The sequence below is a fragment of the Talpa europaea genome, assembly GCF_964194135.1.
Source record: "Talpa europaea genome assembly, chromosome: 13".
Classification (NCBI taxonomy): domain Eukaryota; kingdom Metazoa; phylum Chordata; class Mammalia; order Eulipotyphla; family Talpidae; genus Talpa; species Talpa europaea.
The window spans coordinates 31,945,482-31,968,398 of NC_140080.1; the positions used below are offsets into that span (position 1 = coordinate 31,945,482).

The 22,917-nt window shown below is 44.2% G+C and overlaps 1 protein-coding gene across 1 annotated transcript; it reads right to left on the reverse strand.

Moving 5' to 3' along the window:
- Positions 1–599: 599 nt before the first annotated feature.
- Positions 600–16,227, reverse strand: GFRA3 (GDNF family receptor alpha 3; the record flags this gene model as incomplete). The annotated part of the gene is made up of 8 exons (XM_084252468.1): positions 600–709; positions 921–1,009; positions 1,366–1,500; positions 1,663–1,766; positions 6,105–6,417; positions 7,596–7,688; positions 11,545–11,832; positions 16,149–16,227. 8 exons carry the CDS (start codon positions 16,225–16,227, stop codon positions 620–622), a joined length of 1,191 nt encoding a protein of 396 aa, XP_084108594.1. The 3' UTR covers positions 600–619.
- Positions 16,228–22,917: the final 6,690 nt, after the last annotated feature.

Genomic DNA, 22,917 nt, shown 5'->3' on the forward strand with positions numbered 1-22,917 from the left:
ATGTGAGAAAATGGGAAAAGAGCAAAGTTTTAAGTCCAAATGTTTAATGATCCAAGAGACTGGAAGGACTGTCAGACAGTAGCAAGAAGAAAGCTAGACCCAAATTCTCAGGTTCCTGATGCTCAAATGTTCTGCAGGACCCCAGGGTAGGGGAGGCAGCTGATTCCCATCACCCATTCAGAGGAGGAGAAAAGGGGGCAGGAGTCTTGTTACTGTCTTTCTCACAATGGGGAATGTCTTTCTAGGCTATCTCAGAACACCCAGCACTGCCTATCTGGAGAATGCAGTAGGGAATAACTGTTGATCTTGGTGGGCAGGAGGAAAGGATCAGGATAGAGATGGGTAAAGCTGGTCACCACCCAAAGATATGGCTAAGCCATGGCCACCAAATCCTGATGAGGAGCAGCCTGGATCAGAAGAGGAAGGAGACACAGAGGAAATGAAAACTCAGCCATTGGCTTCTACTGTGGCCTCATCTGGATTCCACATGTGGGGTGGTGCCAGGGTTACCATGTTGTGTACTGCACCTCATTCTTGACGCTGCCCTTTTCTCATCCCTTGCAGACTGCAGGTCAGGTTGGGTATGATAGAAGGGAAAAGGGCCCCCAGGGAAGTCCAGCTACCAGAGGCTCAGGAGCAGAATCAAGGTAAGTATGCAGGAGAAAAGAGAGATCACCCAGGGCTGTAGCCTCAGAGCAGGGTTTTTATTCTGTGGAAGAAAATGGAAGGAAGTTAGTTCTGTCCCCCTCACCACTTCAGCCTCAGTCAAGGTTCCCCTCCCCTAGGCTATCCATTAGAGATCTATTGCCTCTTCATGACAAGGAGGTCACAAACTCTCCCTCATCTCCTTGTCTGTCTTGTTTGGGTTTCTCCCAGCCGATCCAATAAAGATATGCAAAGTATAACAGAGGAGGCCCTACCTGGCGTTCCATCACAGAAAATGTAGAGTCTGCCCAGTCCTGGGAGAAAAGTTGGCTGTGAAAACGCATCTTAGCTGCAATGGCCTCCACTGAGGAGAGGAGAGAAGCAGACAAATGCAGAGAGTTAGGTCCCCAAGGACGGAAAGGGAAAGCATCAGGGTTCCTGGGATATAAGCTAGGTGGTAGCAGGTGGAAAGAGGGTATTGCTTCATTCTGTTTGCTTATTCCTTGAGCTAAAGAGTGTTCCTAGGGCCTGGTAAGGTTGAAAGAGCAGCCTGAGGGACATTCAGGAAGAGAGAAAAGGAAGAAAGGCCCAGGGTCGGGGATGCCTCTGCTGAGGACGGTGTTGCTCTATCTACAGGAGATGTATGGTGGACTACAGAGCTGACCCTTCTCCTCTCCTTGACCTGGCCACCAGGGATGAGAACAAGTGAAGCACACTCACTGAGGCAGGGGTTGTTCGAGAAGGACCCTTCCAGCTGCTCACACTCCTCCTGCAAGTTGCCATTGCCCCTGCAGGTGCAGCTTAAAGCCACACTGGTATTGACACTGCTGACAAAGTTAGGTGTCATGTGAGTCCCTGTGAGGTGAAGAGGAATGTTAGGACATAGGCCAACCCCAACTTCAGCTCCCACCTATTCCCACCTGCCTCAGGACCACTCAACTGGGTTGAGTCTCCAGAGCATTCTCACCCACAGGGATGGCCAACTTGTGGGCTCCCTACACACAACCCCAGCCTCACCAATCAGCCCCATGTATGCTCTCAGACATCTGGATGGCTCTGTTGCACAGGTCCCTAGGATGTCCATGGGGTGGCAATGAGTCTGAAAATCTGCCAGGCGTGACCTAAAAGAGAAATTTCCAGTGTCCCCATTGAAAATCTGGACAGCAGCCTTCACCTTGCTGCAGCCTTCACCCTTTAGTTAACTCTTTAGCTATCCCTTTAGTTAACTTGTCCTGCTTCGTGCCAAATTCTCCCCTGCCCAGGGCTTCCTCCTCAGTGAAGCCTGGTCTTGTCATAATTAAATGTACCACCACCCCAGCCACCACAGCACATCACTTTGAAATTGATTTTCACAATCCTAAATCATGAGATCTCAGGCAACTTCTTTAACCTCAGTTTCCTCGACTGCAAAAAGAGATAAAAACACCATTTTATTTTTGTGAGGAGAAAATTAGAGAAAGCATGTAAAGCAATTAGTATAATGCCTATTATATATTAAGTGTTTAATGAGTGTTACAAATCCTCATTAACACATCCTACAATAGGTAGGATTATGAGCATGTTTTCCTATTTATAATTCTGCTGTCTAGTTCTCCTTACATTTTACCTTGTGTTAGACTGGTGGTTTACTTCTGTCACGCCCATTCAGTGGGGAACTGAGGAAGGGACAATATCTATTCATCTAGCCAAGCACCTGTTATGTACCAGTAACAGTAAGAGTTACAAACAACAGGCAGCGTAGCATAATGGTTAGCAGGATACATTCTAGGCCAAAATCTCTACTCCAAACATTTCAAACCTCATTAACAAACCTGATTTATTACCTGGGTGAACTTGAGAAAGTTATAAAAATATTAGCATTTATCTTGAAGAGTTTCTTAGGCTCTTACAGGAGTTAATACATGTTAACCATTTAACTAGCCCATAACAAATATTCCAGTAAGTGTTGGTATGAAAATTATTGATTATTAAGATAATCTACAGAGGGCCTCCCCGGTGGCGTAGTGGTTGAGCGCTGGGTTGCGAAGCTGCCCGCGGCCTCTGCGGCGCCGGTTCGATCCCCGGCTGCTCCCCGGCCACCAGAGGAGGGTCCCACATGACGCGCAGACCTCTCCTGCCGCCCACTGCTCCCCTCAGCAGTGTACTTAGGTCCTTCTGCCTGTTCTGCTCCCTGCTCTGGCTCTGGTGAATTCTCTCACCCTCCCGCGCTTCTGACTGTACCCAGTGCATGTATAAACAAACAAACAAACAAACAAACAAACAAACTAAATAAAGCATGCCTCTATTAAAAAAAAAAAAAGATTAAAAAAAAAAAAGATAATCTACAGAAGGAGAAAATGCAACTCTGAGGTTTCTAAGGTTGTAGAGAATTAAGTGATAGAACCAGGTGGCAAAACAAGGTTGGTGTAATTTCTTATCAACAAATGTTACTGGAATGGATGGTAACTTCAAGTTAGTGAGTATTTCCTCCTGAAAAGGCAGAGGAAAGCCAGGATAAGCGTTTCCTATTTTTTGGAAAATAAGTATCAAACATCTTGCAATTCTTTATGTCTTTTGATTTAGTAATGGCACTTATCACAACATATCCTAAGGCACAATTAAATTAGAATAAAAAAAGTGATACAGATTGCACCATTATTTATAGCAATAGAGGAATGATTAAAGTATAGGGCATTCATAAAATGGAGTATAATGTAGGCATTTAAAAATCAAGCTGTCCAAAAGAGACAGTAATCAAAACAAAGAGGCACCCCACCAATTGGGAGAAAATTTTTGCACACAACACTAATGATAAAGGACTGATCACAAAAATCTACAAAGAGCTGATGAGACTCAACAAAAAAAATTGGCAGAGGAGCTAAAAAGAAACTTCTCCAAAGAGGAAATGCAAATGGCCAACAGGCATATGAAAAAGGTTCAACATCACTTGTAATCAGGGAAATGCAAATCAAAACTACAATGAGATACCATCTTACACCAGTGAGAATGGCACGTGTTAAAAAAAACTAGCAACAACAAATGTTGGTGAGGATGTGGAGAAAAAGGAACTTTCCTGCACTGCTGGTGGGAGTGCAAACTGGTCCAACCACTATGGAGAGCTGTGTGGAGATTCCTTAATCTGCTAAAGATGGAGCTTCCATATGACCCAGCAATTCCTCTCCTAGGTATTTACCCAAAGGACACAGAAACATTAATTCAAAAGGGCACCTGAACCCCTATATTTATTGCAGCACTATTTACAATAGGTAAGCTATGGAAACAACCCAAATGCCCAAAAATAGATGACTGGATCAAGAAAATGTGGTATATATGCACAATAGAATATTACTCAGCAATCAAAAAAATAAACTCATGCAATTTGCAGCAACCTGGATAGAGCTGGAAGGGATCATGCTCAGCGAAATAAGCCAGAAAGAAAAAGAAAAGTACTGGATGGCCTCACTTGTAGCAGGAATTTAGAAAACCTAAATAAGAGACCGGGAAAAAGACTAATTATAATAAAGTAAAAATCAAAATCAACAAGCAACTACAAACCAGAGACACACTACAGGGGGCGGGGAGGAGCAGGGAAAAGGAAGGACTAGAGTCAAAATAAGGGGTGGGGGGTGCAATTGTATGGGGAATATAACCAAAATGAAAATGCATACATTGTGCAAAGATGAAAAAAGATGTAAGAATTATATAAAATAAAATATTTAAATTAAAGAAAAAAAAAAACAAGCAACAATAAACCAGAGACACACTATGGGGGTGTGGGGTGAGGAGAAGGGAGTAGGATCAAAACAAGGGGAGTGGGAATTGTATGGGGACTATAACCAAGATGAAAATGCATACATTGTTCTAAAATGAAAAATGATGTAAAAAAATATATAAAATAAAAATAAACACACACACAAAAAAAATCAATCTGTCAAAGGACAGTAAATGACAAAATAAGCACCACCTTTCATTGAGTACTTACTCTGCACCAGGAAGCTAAGCACTCTCCACAAATTATGTAATTTACTCTCACTGGAATCTAACGAGATCTACATTATTATTCCCGTTTGCACAGAGGAAAGTGGAACCTTAGATTAAGTGATGGAATTTTAGATTAAGTGAAGGGCTCCAGGTCATATAAACCAGGCTTTAAGTTTGCGTCTTTTTTTAAAAAAAAATTTATTTATGTATGCATACAAGAGCTGGGTGCAGGCAAGAGGTATAGGAGGTGAGAGAATTCACCAGAGACAGAGTGGGAAACAGAACAGGCAGATGGACTGAAATACACTGCTGAAGGGACCAGCAGTCAAAACAGGAGAGGTCTGCTGAGCTATGTGGGTCACCTCCTTGGACAGCCAGGGATAGAACTCGTGCTGCAGTGGCTGTGGATAGCTTCAAAGTGCTGACGCTTAACCCCCTGCGCCACCAGGAAGGCCCCTTAAGTTTCTATTTTTTTAAATTCACATCAGAGCCCATCCTACCTCCATGGAAATATGCTCATGGGATATGTACTAAGTCACAAGCCATCCTGGTGGCGCAGGCGGTTGGGCGGAGCGCCGTGAAGCTGTCTGCAGCCTCTGCAGTGCGGGTTCGATCCTGGCCAGCTGGGGAGAAATCCACATGGCATGGCAGAACTCTCCTGTCTCCCCCACTGCTCCCCTCAGCAGTGTATTTCAGTCAATCTGCCTGTTCTGTTCCCCGCTCTGTCTCTGGTGAATCCTCTCACGCTCCCACACATCTGGCCTGTATGCTGGTTCTCGTATGCATGAATAAATAAATCTTTAAAAAAAATTTTTTTAAAATAAGATACAAATATATTCACTGAATGTCTAACTTTGTTCATCTGTGTATTAAAAAGGCTGGAAGGATGGGGCCTCCCCGGTGGCGCAGCGGTTGAGCGCTGGGTTGCGAAGGTGCCCGCTGCTTATGCTGGCGCCGGTTCGATCCCCGGCTGCTCCCCGGCCACCGGAGGAGGGTCCCACATGGCGCGCAGACCTCTCCTGCCGCCCGCTGCTCCCCTCAGCGTGTATTTCGGTCCTTCTGCCTGCTCTGCTCCCTGCTCTGGCTCTGGTGAATTCTCTCACCCTCCCATGCTTCTGACTGTACCCAGTGTATGTATAAACAAAACAAACAAACAAACAAATAAATAAATAAAACATGCCTCTATTAAAAAAAAAAATTTAAAAATAAAAAAATAAATACAAAGGCTGGAAGGAAATTAGCCCCCAAATATGATAGATGATCTTCAGGGGATGGGTTCTGAGCGGCATTTTTTCATACAGTTTTATATTTTCTGAAATTTTTAAACAAAGGAAAGAAACTATAATTTTTGAGAAGTTTCAGAAAATATTAGAGTTGCTACGTAGAGAAGTCAGTCCATGATCCTGGGAGTGGAGGAGATCTGACCCAGGAAGGTAGTCTGGAAGGAGTGCTGCGCACTACCCCTGGCCACCCCTGCCGCCCACACCCAGCTCTGGCACCTGCACAGTGAGTCAGAGAGGCAGAGGCCACGCAGATCTAGGCAGTTGGGGACGCTGGAGGGTAGCGCGCAGCCGGGGGCGATGGTGTTGCGCCGGCGCTGGCCGCAGCTCTGGTCTGCAGGCACACAAGGGCACAGCAGTAGCCCCTCTGCGAGATGCTCCGGGGCCTTTTCAAAGAAGGTGCGTAACTGTCGCAAGCAGGAGTGGCGCTGACAGCGGGACCCGGAACACGCCTCTGCATAGGCCTTGCGCAGCCGGTCACATTTGTCATTAAGAGTGCATAGCATGGCAAACTTGAGGCAAAGATCCGAGTCTGAAGGGAGAGGGGCACCAAGTCACCAATCCTCTCTGCGAACTGGAGCCCAGTTTCCCCAGGAACCCTCTAATTTAAGGATTGTGATGGGTGGGAACCTGCCTGTCTTTCATTGACTGATGCATGCATAAAAATTTCCCATACTTAGTCTTGTGAAATTACAGTGTTATTCCTATTACAGAATATTACATTAGTCAGAACAATGGAGTAACTAGAACAGCCTATTCACCTATTCCTTGAAATTATGAGTTTGTTTGTAACGATTTCTATTGCTCTTCTCTCAAAATTCTAACATATAGGGCCTCCCCTGGTGGGGCAGTGGTTGAGCACTGAGCTGCAAAGCTGCCCGCAGCCTCTGCAGCGCCAGTTCGATGCCCGGCCTCCGGGGAGGGTCCCACATGGCACGCAGACCTCTCCTGCTGCCCGCTGCTCCCCTCAGTAGTGTGTTTCATCAGTCTGCCTGTTCTGTTCCCCACTCTGGCTCTGGTGAATTCTCTCACCCTTCCATGCTTCTGACTGTGTCCAGTGCTTTTATAAATAAATAAATAAATCTTTAAAAAAAATTCTAATATATAGAGCTCAAAGCTCACATCATTCTCAAAAAATGTTTGTGTGTTTGTGTGTGTGTGTGTGTGTGTTCCTTTCTAACTAATGCAATAGCCTTACTTTCCTGAAGAACATGCATCAAGGTCCTTGCCAGACAGATGGCTCCCTGCCCTGAGTCACCCCTGAGGACTTATATTCTCTTCCCATATTCCCCGCCCAATACCTCACCCATCTCATTAGAATCCCTGAAAACAAGCAATTTCCTAGTCTTCAGGGACAAAAAGCTATTTTCTTAGCTGCCTTGAACAAGGCTAAATGCTCCATTTTGGCACTTTTTTTTTTTTTTCCTGGAACTGCAGCCACTCCCATCCATGCCTTTATAGAGACCCACCTTTTGGACCCTGGAGTCCTACTTAGCCCTGTTAGAGTGGCTTCCTAACAATCTTGCTCCTTGCTGACTTGTGAGACACACCATGTTCAAGCTCAGACTCTCATCCTGACCCAGCACAACTTTAGTTACCTGATAGGCAAGAACTCTTCCCCCAAATCTCCCACTTGTGTTCCCTTGCAGCCACCCTCCCTCAGGACCCAGCCCCAACCCCCACTTCCCAGCCGCAGCCAGCCCTCCACACCTGGTTTGAGCATATTCAATTTGCTGAGGTTCATTTTCCAGGGTTTTCTGGTCACTGTATCTTCATAGGGGGAGATATCCAGTTCATAGTCACCTAGGGACAAAGTGGAGAGCACTAGAATCCTGAGGACCAAGCTAAGGGTGGGAGCAAGATGAGCTGAGGCTGAAGAACAGACCTCAAACCCCATGAAGTAAAGCAAAAAGCATAATCTCTACCTGCAAGCTGTGCAAAGGTAAAAGAAGCTGGAACATAAGAGTACTTAGGCTTGGCTTGGGCTTAATGATAAGAATAACAAAGCTACCCTTTACCATTTGTGAGCATACTGCTATGCTAGGCAATACGGTATAACTGAAGTAATTGGGAAAAAACCCTCTATATATACACACATATTTCACATATATATTACCAACCTCATTTAATGATGGGCACTACGGAATAAGTGAATTAATTTTAAAAATACAAATACATAGGGCCTTCCCGGTGGCATAGCGGTTGAGCACCATGCTGCGAAGCTGTCTGCAGAGGTTCGATTCCCCGCTGACCAGGGAGAACCCCACATGACGCAGCAGACCTCTCCTGCCTCGCCCGCTGCTCCCCTCAACAGTGTCTTCGCTCCATCTGCCTGTTCTGCTCCCCTCTCTGGCTCTGATGAATTCTCTCACCCTCCTGCACTTCTGACTGTACCCAGTGCTTGTATAAATAAATAAATCTAAAAAAAAAATACATATACATATGTGTGTGTATATGTGTGTGTGTGTCCCCAATCTCATTTAATCCTGCTAAAAGCCTTTGGATAAAAAAGAAGAAACACAGGATAAGTGAAGTTACTTGCTCAGGTTCACATAAGCTAACAAGAAGTAGAGCTGGGATTTAAAACCTGAACTATTATCCCAGTCTCTGCTCCTCGCCACCTAGACATATTGCCTGTGAGGACATAAGCAGGCAAGAGGATGCTATCTTGTTTCCTCTTGCTCTTGAGGAAAGGGCCGTGGTGGACTCTGCTCTAGATGGAAATGAGGTCAGATCCCAAACTGGACCTGACTGAGAAAAGCAGAGACAGAAAAGAGACAATGACATAAAAGGAAACACATCTCTCAGTTACCCCATAGGGTATGGGCTCCTACAAGACTCACGTGGTCTTATAAATTCACTGCATAGTTCACACAAAGTAGGTGCTTATTGGTTGTTGGTTGATAAGTCTTGAGAAAAATAGAGGCAAGACACGTGAGCTTGTAGATTTGCAACCCAGTAAGCCTTTGTGAATATATCTTTAGGAGGGAAGGAATATGGATGATATCAGGCAAACAGGAGAGGGTGGTTTATATATTTGGGAAGACCTGGAAGCTCCCAAAGTGAGTGGGGGCCGGGGGAAGAGGAGCCAGGAAGATACCTCAGGGGAAGTTCTAAAAGAAAAGCAATTAGGATGAAGTGTTAGCAGGGGACAAGGTGTATATTAAATTGCATTACTGTTTCCAATTATTTGCTAGCCACCTTGCTGGAGGGTTATACAGCCCCCCTGTTGCCATTGACTCTTATGCTCTCTGAAAGCAGTGTGCTTTCCCACACATGTCAGACTCAGTCATGTAACACAAATCACAACTGAGCAGATGCTTTAAGTACCATCACAGGATTCTGCTGTAGCTCTTTTACCACTACCAGTCCAGATCCCTAGTTGAAGAGGACAGGTACAGTAAAGACAAAGCCAACTACTGAAAGCCAGCAGTAGATGTGTAACAGGAGCAAGAATATATTTTCTTTTATGAAAGTCAGAGCATGCGGGTTGGGTTGTTGTTACTGCAGCACATTCTTATTAGAACCTAGCAAATTCTTATTTTGAAATGCAATCATATTTACAAGTGGAGCAGCAGGCTGAAAAGCAAGAAAACAATCTACAATGTATAGTATTGGCTTTGGGACTAAGCAGTAGGTGGTAAATAAGCTGTTACTGGAGGCTGAAAAGCAGCTTTCATTATGCAATGGCAAAACATTTGGTAAAATTGTTGCCTGTAATTATTTGGAAGTGAGATGATGTACTGAATGAATTGTGCCTTAGGGAGAAGAATCTGAGAAGCAGGCTACTAGTTTCTCTTGACCATTCCTGGCTGCATTTGGCTAAGTACTGCCAGAAAGACGAAAGCTCAGAGAATTGGTCAGCTCGCAAATCAGAAGGAAACAGAAAAGGGAATTCTGAAACTTCAGCACTTGCAGGATTAAAAGATGCAACTACTTCTCATACTCAAATGGCAAAAGATAAAAATGAAAAATTCTTTGAGAAATAAAGTCAATACAACTCAGCCTCAGAGCAAAGACCAAATCAAGTATGTGGCTCTTGTGCCCTTTGTGGAAATCTCTCATTGATTAAGATGGTATCTAATAAATCCTGCCTGTTGGACAAAAGTGCTCAGGGGGGAAAAAGACTGTGACTTAAGACTGAAAATGCTCCAATATTCCTTAAGTAGGTGGGAAGCAAGCTGAGGATGCTGCTCAATTCCTAAGGAGATTACACTCTTACAGCCCTTTCCAGACAGAGCCAAAGAAATGAATGGGAAAGGAAGGCTCCTCCAGAGGGATGGGCTTAGATCCTGGAGAACAACGTATAGAGTACTGATTCTCATGGAGCCAACACTGGGTCTTATTAAAGAACAATCCTTGCTTAGGGAAAATGGCCCTTTTCCCCCTTGCAACATTTGTGAAGCGGGACTTCAAAATTGCTATCAGTCTGCTGGGTGCCTCCCCTTTCTACCTTGATCATGTTGTATTTCTCCTGTCCCTATTCCATTAAGGTTTATTGAGTATGCATGGGAGGCAGAGGACTTGTCATTCTAGTCCATCAGTTTCTAGATCAAGAGGATTTCTGTATCCAGACCTGACAGAGAAATTATCATAAGATCCTAGAGTTGGAACCTGATGTCATCACGGATATAACTCCGAGGGCTTCTTTCTTGGAAAATGGGTAGGGGTATTTTGCTTATGACAGAGAGGAAAATGAATGTTTTGACCAAGGGGGGGGGACTATACTAGTTGTATTATCATTTTCAATGAGTCTATATCCTTACTTACTGCCATGTACTTTTCAATGTCTCCCGTGGGAGCGGCACACACTCCCTGCCAACACCATTACCAGGCTTGACCAGTGATTTGCTTTGTCAATGAAATGTGAGCAAAAGCCTCATATATCATATCTCAGGAAAAGCTTTTGAAGTCATCAGGTGTATGGTACTGCTATTGTACCCTTTGCCATGAGAAGGAAACATCCCAGAAAGAGACTTCACTCTCAGCCTGGATCCATGAATGAAGAAGACATATGAAACAGCCAATATGGAACATGAGCAAGAAGGAAACCTTTGTTTTATAAGTTACTGTTTAGTTACTGCAGCATGGCCCAGTGAAAGCTGGTTAATAGAGGCAGTTTTCTATAGCAAGAGTCAAAGGAAGCTCCTCTCTTTGGCTCTTGGCGCTCTCTCTCTCTCTCTCTCTCTCTCTCTCTCTCTCTCTCTCTCTCTCTCTCTCTCACCATCTTTTGTCTGATTAATGAATTTCCTTTCTGTTACAGGCTGGACCGGAATGTCACTGCCCAATTTCTCAGAACTTAAAGATTACACAGTACTTGGAACTTTTTCTACAGGTTCAGATGCTTTCCTCCATCTCCTCTCCATACCCTTCTGTTCAGAAACTCCCCAGGTTGGGTCTCAACTTGGCTTAGAGCTTTGCAGGAGAAAGCCACATGTTTTTAGGTATGAAAGTTGAATGTCAGGAGAAGTGAGGGTACTGTTATAGGGGCCCAAAAGGATCCTGCCATTTTTTTCCCCACTTCTTACTGATGTCAAATGCAAAGTTTCATTATCACTCCTGTCAGAATTTACCATGTGGTCCATATCCTGCAAGATTAGAATATAACCCCTAGAAGTCATCTTCCCCAACTTAGTCCTCTCTAGGATGGGGGCCTCACCAACGCTGCGGGCATGGTGAACAGTCCAATAGATGTCCAGGCAGACAGCTTGATTCTTCATGCGCCGGTGACATGTGCAGCTCATCAGAGAGCTATTCCTGATGCGCTGTGCTGTCTCTAGGCAGTCTGCAGGGACAGACGGCTCCTCTGGGGACAATGGGGTGCTGTTATTAGAGATGCAGGAATTCAGATGGTGGTAGGCAGCTCCACAAGTGGTATCAGCCTGGCACTTCTTCCTGGCCTGGATACAGCTGTTCATGAACCGGCCCTCTGTGGGGAGGGGGTCCCCTGTGGCAATAGAGAGACCAGGTGAGTCTCATTAAGATCAGGGTAGCTGTCTAGGAGTACCAAGTGTGAACAGGGTGGGGGAATTCCTGATTAAACTTTGGGCAGCAAGGTTTTGGGGTGGCAGAAAAGATCTTTAGGAAAAAGTATGAACAGAAAGAACCTAGCTAGACTTGGAGAGTCTACAGTTGTGATAATCTGGACAGAACAGATTCACCATGGTGTACAACCATCACTTCTATATCACTCCAATACATTTTTATCATTCCCAGAACCCCAGACCCACTAAACAGTCACTTCCCATTCTCTCCTCCCCCTAGACTCTGTAAATCACTAATCTGCTTTCTGTATGTACAGATTTATTTATTCTAAATATTTCATATAAAAGGAATCATAAAATTTCTCTTTTGTATCTGGTTTCTTTAGCCTAACATACTATTTATGAGGTTCATTCATGTTGTAGCACGGTTTTTGTGGATGAAAATTTCATTGTTTATCTATACATCAGTTAATGAACATTTGCATGTTTCCGTCTTTTGGTTATGTGACTAGTACTGCTATGAACATTCATGTACAGGTATTTGCTTACGTACTTCAATTCTTTTTGGTTGTATATCTGAGAGTGGCATCCCTGGAGCATATGGTAATTCTACTTTTAACTTTTGTCCAATTGATTTCCACAGTGGCTGCACCAACAATGGACAAATATCTAATTTCTCTACATCCTTACCAACTCTTGTTATTTCCCATTATATTATTATTATTATTATTATTATTATTATTATAGCTATCCTCATGGGTATGAAGTGGTACCTCATTTGTAGTTTTCATTTACTTGGTAGCCATTTGTATGTAATTTTTGGCAATAAAGATTTTATTAAAGTATAACATACAGAAAACTTCATGCCAACAAAGATTTACAGTTGAATGAATTTCACAGATTGAAATTCATGAAACCAGACACTGTAACCAGGCTCCAGATAAAAGGACCCAAATATTACTAGCTCCCCAGATCCTGCCTCTAATCACCATCATCCCAAGGAAATCAGTATCTTGATTTCTAACATGACAGATTGTTTTTGCCTGGTTTCCAACTGTTCATGTGTTTTTGGTGCCTTGGCTTCTTTTGCTCACCATTGTGTTTACTAAATTTACACAGTTAAGTGAAATTGTAAAAAGCTTATTTTCATTGCTATATGTATGACATTCCATCTGTGATTATAACATAATTTGAATGCTGACTGGCACTATATAGGGTCATCTCTTAAAGAGTTGTAAATCAGTGCCTCCCCTGGTGGCGCAAGGGGTTAAGCACTGAACTATGAAGCTAACCTCAGCTACCACAGCACAAGTTCGATCCCCGGCCAGGGAGCCACACACAGGGTACAGCAGACCTCTCCTGACTCTCCCACTGCTCCCCTCAGCCATATATTTCAGTCAATCTGCCTGTTCTGTTCCCCACTCTGTCTCTGGTGGATCCTCTCAATGTCCGCATGTCTGGCCTGTACCCCAGTTCTCATATGCATAAATAAATAAATCTTTTTTTTAAAAAAAAGAGTTGTAAAACAGATCATCTCATTTCTCTGTTTAAATCCCTCCTGAGGGTTTTGCCCCAGCCTTTCTTTCTGCTAGGAATGCTCTTCCCTCTGCTCTTCACATGGCCAGCCTCTTTTGGTAATTCAGTTTGAAGTTTAAGTGTCATTTCAGAAAGGCCATGCCCAACTAACTAATGTGGCCCTCTAGTCACTAACACATTATTGCTCTAATGGGACTCTGTCATCACTTCAAGTTTTTTTTAACTTGATTTATTGATCATCTTTCTCTCTAGATTTCCATGTCTGTTGCCAGTACCTAGAAAAGCACTTATTCATTGTGAATTTTAAGAAATAAACAGATAGCAAGAGACATTCTGTGAGGCACCTCTAAAGTTTTCCTGGGCCCCATCCCTGTAGCTGCAATCAAAGAGTCCCAGAAATAGGAGGGGACTCAGGGCTTAATTGGTCCAGCCCCCTCTTCCAAACACACAATAACAACTAGATTATTTACTAAAGTGCATGTTTCTAAACCCCATCTCAGAACTACTGAATCAGATAAAGATTCTGGTGACAAAGACTGGGAATCTGAATTTTAGCAAGTTCGCTGGAGATTATTTTGCAGCCTAAAGTTTGAAAATTGGTGCCATCTTCAGCGGTTGAGCACTGGGTTGCGAAGCTGCCCGCGGCCTCTGCGGCGCTGGTTCGATCCCCGCCTGCTCCCCGGCCACCGGAGGAGGGTCCCACATGGCGCGCAGACCTCTCCTGCCGCCCGCTGCTCCCCTCAGCGGTGTGCTTCCGTCCTTCTGCCTGCTCTGCTCCCCGCTCTGGCTCTGGTGAATTCTCTCACCCTCCCGCGCTTCTGACTGTACCCAGTGCATGTATAAACAAACAAACAAACAAACAAATAAATAAATAAAAATCATGCCTCTATAAAAAAAAAATCTAATTTAAAAAAAAAAGAAAATTGGTGCCATCTTGAATGCATAATCAACAGTACTACTGATTTTTCCTTTTACTTCAGGCTTCAATAAGCCTCAACATGACATTGCTGCTCTTTTTATTTAAAATTTGGATAGTTTATTCATAATGCATTTTTACATTAATTTTTATTTTTTAAAAAATGACATAAAATTATCACACTAAAATATTTATCTTGACTACTGAGTTTCTCGGCACCCCCTTCACTCACTTCACCTAAGTCCCAGCCCCAAGCGGAACAATTTATTTCACTTTCTGGATCATAGTTTCCTCAAATGTAAGATGAGAAGATTGAATTAAACCAGAGTTTCTTGATGGAGGGGATGGAGAAGAAACAGGTTAGGCCCTTTGAGGGGTATATCAGACTTTCCGAAGGGAATGTATAGTTCAAAAAAGCACATTTGTTAATTTTATATATGGAAGATGGAAAAAATAAGCTTTTGAAATTTGAAAAATATGTAACAGGTGTACTTCTCATTGTTCTCACTGAGCTAAATGTTGAGTCATAAAAATTTTGGAAAATAAACCTCTCTATTTCTTATCCTATAGTTCACCAAGTCTGAGCAGCAGTGGATCTAGGGGCATTTCATCTCAACAAAAGAAGTTGGTGGACAATTAAATTTCATCATAACTAAGTAGAACTTGTTCCACTAAATTAGTTAATGAGGAAGGTATTTAAAGTTTACCACCGATCCTAACATGCAGATACACCTTTAAGGTTAGTGAAATTTCCTGGGCAGTCAGACCAGGATGTGGTATCAGATGTGATGCCTTACTCCCTGGTTTACTCTTGGAGTCAGTCTGGACGACCACTCCTTTCCCTCCTTCCTTCCACATTTGTCTGACAGCCAAGACTGCTTTTTCTGCAATACCACCAGTTGGACCAAGGTTACTGATCCACATGTATTCTGTGGCTCAGGATTCTCAGGCTCTGGGCAGGAAATCCACAGTGAGATTCAGGCACCCACACCACTTTCAAAGGCCATGGATGTTTTCCCTGAGTTCATGGATTCCAGGATGCCCATCCTTGGAAGAATGGCTGGGTTCTAAAACCAGACCTTGAACAATAAATGCTACAAAATACCTATCTACAGGCATCTACAATAGGACAAGTCACAGTACTGGGCAGCTTGCACAGAAAGCCCATCTTGCCCAATAGCCAATTTTCTGCTCCAGTTAAAATAATAAAGTATATCCTGAAAAGTGTGTGTTTGTGTGTGTGTGTGTAGCTTGGTGTGAGCAACATTCTCAATAATACAACCAAATAACTATGGCAGCAGATTTTGGGCAGCAGTTTACAACACAAATTTGTAATAGGTCAGTTCTGACAAATACTTATCTTTCTTCATCTGTACTCAGAGTCCGTTTCCCTAGTCCTTAAAGCAGACAGAAGAGTTAAAGTCCACATGGGGCAAATGGCAGTCTGGCTTCTTATTCTCCCTGCTTCCTAGAGATGCTGTACTTTAGTGGCTTAGCTGTGGGTTCCTCTGTGACTGTGCAGCCACATCTCAAAAGAGGTAGAAGAGGGAGTCCTGAGTGATGAAATGCTTAGATGCCCTGACCATTGCTGGTACTCAAAAGCTACAACATTTCAAACAGATTTAGGCATGGAACCCAACCCCTCCCTAGCACCCTGGGCTTCTTCCTCCAGCTCCTCAGACTCGGAAGCCCAGGATCTGGAGCCTGTACTGTGTCTCAGCCCTCTGGGCAGCGGTGACCTGGACACCACCTACGCAATCCCCGTTCTGTCTAACCCCGGGCAGGAGCAGAGCTGAGCGGACCTGCGATTGCACAGGGGACACTCACCCGCTCCAAGCAACAGTGGCAGCAGCAACAGCAGGAGGAACACAGGTAGCGCAGGTCGCGGGCTCCGGGGGCGAGCCATGGCTGGATGAGGGTGCCGGGGGTCCGCCCCCAGGGGCGCTCTGCCTGTGCCGGGGCACTGTTTGCTTCCCGAGAGGGAGCTCTGCAGGAGGCTCCTCTGCCTACGCCTCCCACCACCGCCTCCGCCCCTCCTCTGTGCAGCGCTGACACTCACCCACCAGGGTCTTGGGCACCGCCCTCCAACTCTGAAGCCAACACCCGCACCACCCAGCTTCTACTGGACAGAGAAAGTGGTAGGGGAAGGGGAGGGAGAGGGAAAGCACCGCAGGAGCCACAGGAGCCGCTGGGCTTGGGCACAGAATAGGGTGCCCTGCTGAGCCAGCCCACAGGCAGTCAGATACCAAATTGGCTTAAAGAAGAAATTCTGCCCTAGACATTACAGAAACTGCCAGTGGATACTATCTCATTTCCTAGGACCCATATGCCCACAGCCTATCCCACCTTGAGATCTTGTAACAAAACTTGACCAAAGCAGCCCAAGGGCACTTGCATTTCCAATATTTTCACTTCTTAGAATTTACCCATATGTGATTTCATTTTCGCCAAATAAGAATCTTCAAGAGTAAGATTCAATGGTGTTTATTAATCACAGGATTCTGCAAAGATAGTTTGGATAGGTGAAAATGGTCTTGCTGGGAGCAGACCTGGGACCAGATCCCAGGACCTTTGCTAAAATCAGAGTCCTCCAAAATTCAGTCCCTTTAGCCCCATCCTCATGAGGGATGATGGTAGAATGAAAGCCCCCTTCAGACTAATCATCAGAGATTTTCCTGGAAGAAAGGCAAGTTCACTGAGGAAGATGAATGGAAAGACCATTTGGAAACCTCATCATTTTTCAGGGGGGTCAATTACTCTACCAACATTAAACAGCAATGTAGAACACCATGCCCAGAAACCAGGATCTCTATTCATACAGGACAGCATATTTATTGGGTCTAGAGATGATTTCCACCCACTCTAAAGCTAGAATGATTTGGAAGAATGAGAACTAAGCAATGCTTAGAAAATGAGAGGCGGGTGAAGAAAGGGAATGGAGTGTTTTACCCCCACCCCTCCACCCCAACCGTCCAACTCAAGTCCTTTCCTTGCTTACACAGCCTGCCTGGCGGAGGGCCAGGAGGGAGGGGATAAAAAAGTACAATATAAACCTCTGAGATTTATTGGCTGCTGCTTGTGAATATGGCCATCCTGCTGTGGCCTCTGGAGGGCATTTGCCGATGTAATCAGCCCAGAAAGAGAGTCATTCTGGCCAGGGGTGTAAATCACCCTTCACAAAGCTGGGACAGAGACATGTGCCCCTAGATAAGGAGACTGATGTGGCCTCTTGTGCCCTTTCCTCCCTTTTCCTGCCCAGGGGGAACTGGTTCCTGAGCTGTAATGCACTTTAAATGGAGTTTCTGCTTCGTTTTAATCTATATCTGCCTTGCCAGTTTTACAGGAGAGCTGTGAAAGCGAACATCTTTCTACTCAGCTTTTTTAGAGGGTCTGTGCCCCCTAGCTCCTCCTTACCTCATGTACATTTCTCAAGCCTTCCCTTCCAGTAAATTTAGGAAACCTGTGGCTGGGGAGCAGATCACCCCCACTTTCCATTCCACCCTGGCAGTAGTTTCAGAATAGAATTCACAAAACAAAAGAACCATTTCAGAGGGTTGGGGTGTTAGGAAAAGGCTGAGACCTGGAAGGAATCCACAAAGATATGGGGCGATCAGAGTGGGGTGATCATAGATCACCTCTGATCTCCTCTTTCAGCCACCAAGCCATCTCAAGTTTTGAGAAGGGTAGGCTAGGGAAAGGCATTTGACCAGTGACTAGTCAAAGTGTCTACTCAGTGCTACCCCTAAGGAATGGACCAGGAGGGTAGGAACAAGATCAAGCTGATAGGCTGAGATCAATGTCCAATTCCACCTGTAAGAGGCCAGCCTTTTTGAGAGAGTAATGAGACGCCTGGAAACATATTTCTGTCTGGACACTGGGTGGAGAGCTATCACTGGGCCTTTAATGAGGATTGGTAACCAAGGCCAGGGAAGGGTTGAGATAGCCTCTACAAATAAATATGATTCCAAGACTAATATTGACAGCTCCTCCAGTACACCCTCTCCCCACCAACCATGTCCTCTGTGACTGCCAACACCTGCTAGATAAGCAGCATTGCTGTTGGGAACCTTGTGGATAATAACAATGAGCCAAGCCTTGCTACAAAGATGATGTTACTCGGCCATCATTCAATTCAGTAATGTCTTTTGAGAATATTGTGGGTACAGCTTTGTGCCAGGTGCAAAAATGATGAGTAACAAACCCTGCCCCGGAAGAGTCTTGCAATCTGTCGATACTTATCAGGGCTCACAGATCCAAAGACCCTCTAGCTTACTCTACTTTCATTTGAAATCTTAGTTCTCTGTCTTCTATCAAGTGCCCTCTCACTATTGAGCTTTATTTCTCATTGCTTTCTTGATCCAGGATTTTAACAGTGTAATGGTGATAGGTAAGAGCACAAACTTTACAAGCTGCCTAGGTTCAAATGCTATTTCCAACACATGCTGAGTCACCTTGGGCATGCCATTTAATTTCTGTGTTTCGGGTTTTTGTTTTTGTTTTAATGTGCTTCAGTTTCTTCATCTGTAAAATTAATGCTAATAGTAGTGATATCATCTGCACCAAAGGGCAGTTGGGAGGATAAACAAGTAAATTTTGAATTTAGCATAGTGCCCAGCACATAGGAAGCACTGAATAAATGGTCTCATCCCAGATGACTTGCAGAAGTTAATTGTTCTATGAACTTGGCCATCCCTTACCACCAGACATGCTGCTTTAGAGCTAAGGCTATAGTACTTCCTGCTTTTGTTTAATATACTAGTGGGCCAGAGTATTTGTAGGGTTGGGAACAAAGAGAATAATATTCTACTGTGTCAGTTTCTTGAGGGCAATGACTGTGTCATATTTCATTGTGGAACTTAGAATTGACAACCCCAGGTGTACTTAAAAGAATTGGTGTTTCCCTAACATTTACCTGAACTGAATGGAGAAACAGAATCTTCCAGATCCCCCTCCTTATACTCCTGATAGAGAAATGCTTCTTCCCTCTCTAAGACAAAGTTTGGCCAGATCCTGGGTTGAGACTGATAACCAGAAAGGATTTTTAGAGCAAAAGTTTCGATTGTTTATTATTTGACTTCATGATGAACAAATATCAGTGAGTACAAGGATACTCGTGCAGAGCTACACCCTTTGGCGCAGGGCTATTGGGGGTCAGCTCTGCACTGGTATCGCTATACTGACTAGAATCTTCCTGCCTAGGATCTTAGCCCCTTAGCCTTAACTGCCAAACCCAAGCAACCAGATGGTCCTGACTTCTCCAGAACCTACAACTGAGGCCCTTACATAATTAATATTCAGTAAAGTGTCAAATTTAGAAACTAATGAGGACTGAGTAACAGCAAAGCTCAATAAGGATACAGATTCTGGAGCTACTACCCAGGTTCAAATGCAGCTACACCACTTAGTAGTTGTGTGATCTTAAACAAGTTACTTGATCCCGCTGTAGCTCATTTTTCATCTGAAAAACATGCATAATAATGAGTACCTGCCCTAATCCCTATTTTCCTCAATTTCTTCATCATAAAACTTGCATAATTAGTACCTGCCTTACAGGATTGTTGTGAAAATTAAATTAGGTTATATATATAAACTTGATTAATAAAAAGCCTTGCATGCAGCAGGACCTAAGAAGTATTACCTACTATTATTATTGTTTCAAAAATAACGTGAATCAAAATCACATGGTACCTATACAGTGGAAGGCTATTACAAGAATTTCTATGAAAAAAAAATGTTGCCTTTTAGGCAAATATAATTTTTCACAACATAGATAACTAATTAAGCCCTAGGGGTTTTGTTTTGCTATTTTTTGCAACTCAGAACTTCCAGTTAAATAAGATTAGTGAGATGTGAACACATGTATACCAATCTCTTCCTAGCTGGTGGCCTGATTCTCTTTCTGGGGAGAATTATCAGGAAATGACCCAGGAGGCTAAGCCCGTGGGTCAGGGACCCCTCCTCACATGTGGAAGTGAAGGCGTTTCAGGTAGTTTCCTCTTCAGGCTACTATCAGTTTGGGCTTGCTAGGAATGTGTGGGTGAGAGAGGAACAACATCTTTCCCTCAGCCATGTCCACGTAACGAAGCAGCAGCTTTTCTTTATCCCCGAATTCCTTCTGAGCTTTGAGCTCAGGAGCCAGAGACAGGTCAGAGAGGTAGCTTCCCTCTCAACAGACAGGCAGGAGCTAAGAGATTCCAGCAACCAGCTTAAAGAATACAGCAGTGCCCTCTGCTGAAAGGCCTGCATGCAGCATCCAAAACAGCACTTGCAAACCTTATTATTATAGTTGGGCAAGCAGGTTCAGGGATACTAAACTCCTCCCTCCCACTCATTTTCAAAAACCCTCCCTGCTCCAGAATCTGGGAAAATGTCAGATTCTATTCTATTTCAGCCTAGGCTTCAGAGTCCTCTGTCCTTTTTTAGTTCTGGGCTATCACTACAACTAGGTTAATGCCAGAGAATGACAATGTTGAGCCAACTCCACCGCCACCTGGGTCAAGCAGGGCTGTATTTCACTATACAAACCCAAGCCTACTCATCTTAAAGTGCTCCAAGAAAGGAAAGACAGGGGGCCTCCCGAGTGGCTTAGCAGGTTGAGCACAGCGCTGTGAAGCTATCCGCAGCCTACGCAGCGCAGGTTCGATTCCCAGCCGGCCCGGGAGATTGCCACATGGCATGGCAGACCTCTCCTGTCACATCCACTGTTCCCCTCAGCAGTGCTTTTGGTCCGTCTGCCTGAAGCTGCCCGCAGTCTCTGCAGCGCCAGTTCGATCCCCGGCCAGGGTCCACATGGCGCGCAGACCTCTCCTGCCGCCCGCTGCTCCCCTCAGCAGTGTAATTTCATCAGTCTGCCTGTTCTGTTCCCCACTCTGGCTCTGGTGAATTCTCTCACTCTCCCATGCTTCTGACTGTACCCAGTGCTTGTTTAAATAAATAAATCTTTTAAAAAAAGAAAGAAAGAAAGAAAAGAAAAGAAAGTCAGGGAAAATGCAGTTTGAGAGGTCTTCCTTAAGTCTAATTGATCTTATTTGATACCTTCATTTTCTTTTATTTCTGTCTACACATATTACAAATCTCTATTTTTAACCATTCTAAATGCTAACTTGTCTTTGTGAGACATGGAATGAAGAAAAGGGGGGAAGTCAAAACCCCATTGAGAATATAGAAGGAACATTTTGAGCTTAACTCAGACTTATTATCTGCCTTAGAGATGCCAATTACCTTGGTTTCTAAGCCTAGATACCATAGTGCTGAGTCTGGGTCTCAGCACCAACAAAGGTCTTCTTTAAGTCCAGAGCAGTGGTTCTCAAGCTATGGCATGCATCAAAATCAACAGAATGGGGACCTCCTTGGTGGCCCTGGGGTTAAGTCTCAGCACCAGCACTGCACCTCTACAGCATGAGTTTAATCCCCGGCCAGGGAGCTAACCCACATAAGGCAGCAGACCTCTTCTGTTTTGCCCACTGCTCCCCTTCACAGTGTATTTCAGTAGATACACCTGTTCTTGCTCCCCACTCTGTCTCTGGTGAATCCTCTCACCGCCCCCCCACCCCCGTTCTTCTATGAAAAGTAAATAAAATAAATGAAAATCTTGGACCTCCCTGGTGGTGCAAGGGGTTAAGACACACCTTATGAAGCTCTCCAGAGCCACTGCAGCACAAGTTCTATCCCCGGCCTGCCAAGGAGCAACCCACATGGCACAAACCTCTCCTGACTCACCTGCTGCTCCCCTCAGCAGTGTACTTCAGTCAGTCTGCCTGTTCTGTTCCCCACTCTGTCTCTGGTGAATCCTCTCATCCTCCACACCTCTGGCCTGTACCCCAGTTCTTATATGCATAAATAAATAAATCTTTTTTAAAAATAAATCAAAATCTTACAATAAAGGAATAATTCTTTTAAAAGATCAATAGAAAGGGAGATTTTAAACCACAGGATCTCTGAGCCCTAATATTTGAGGTTCTGATTTACTAGTTCTGGGATTAAGACTCAACTTTTGCATTTCAAACAAGTTTAGATGATGCTGATGGTCCAGGGTCAAACTTTCAGAACCAGTGGTCTACAGAAAAGCACACTGGCCTCAGTTATGAATGGAGATGGCGACAATGGAAGGAGTCAATTGGTGATCACTTCATTTATACAGATCTTCTAGGAGCAGACTAGGTTCACAATCATGAATCTTTTGTTCTGCAATGTTTATTTTCCTATTTTAAAAAGAGAGAGGGAAATAAAGATGAACAATATAGAAAAAGGAGGGCAACTCTCTTGCACATCCAGAAGCCCAGGGAGAAAAAGGGCTGGCTGCTTCATGAGAAGATACAAGAAGTTGGAAAGAGATATACAACCGCTCCCTGAAGCAACACAGATCTCTGCAAGCCAAAGTGCAACCTTATCAAGCCAGCTCCAGGACTTTACTATCAGGTAGCAGCTCTAGTGAAACCTAACCAACCAACCCCAGGCCCAGGATTTCAGTGGTTTGGCCTGCTGATATGCAGATATCTTTGAACAATCTTAGGTTTAGCCACCCAGAAGATGGCCTCTCTCTGCTCAGGGTTTCTACATGTCTTTGGTGTCTACTAAGCTGCCAGTGGCTGATCCA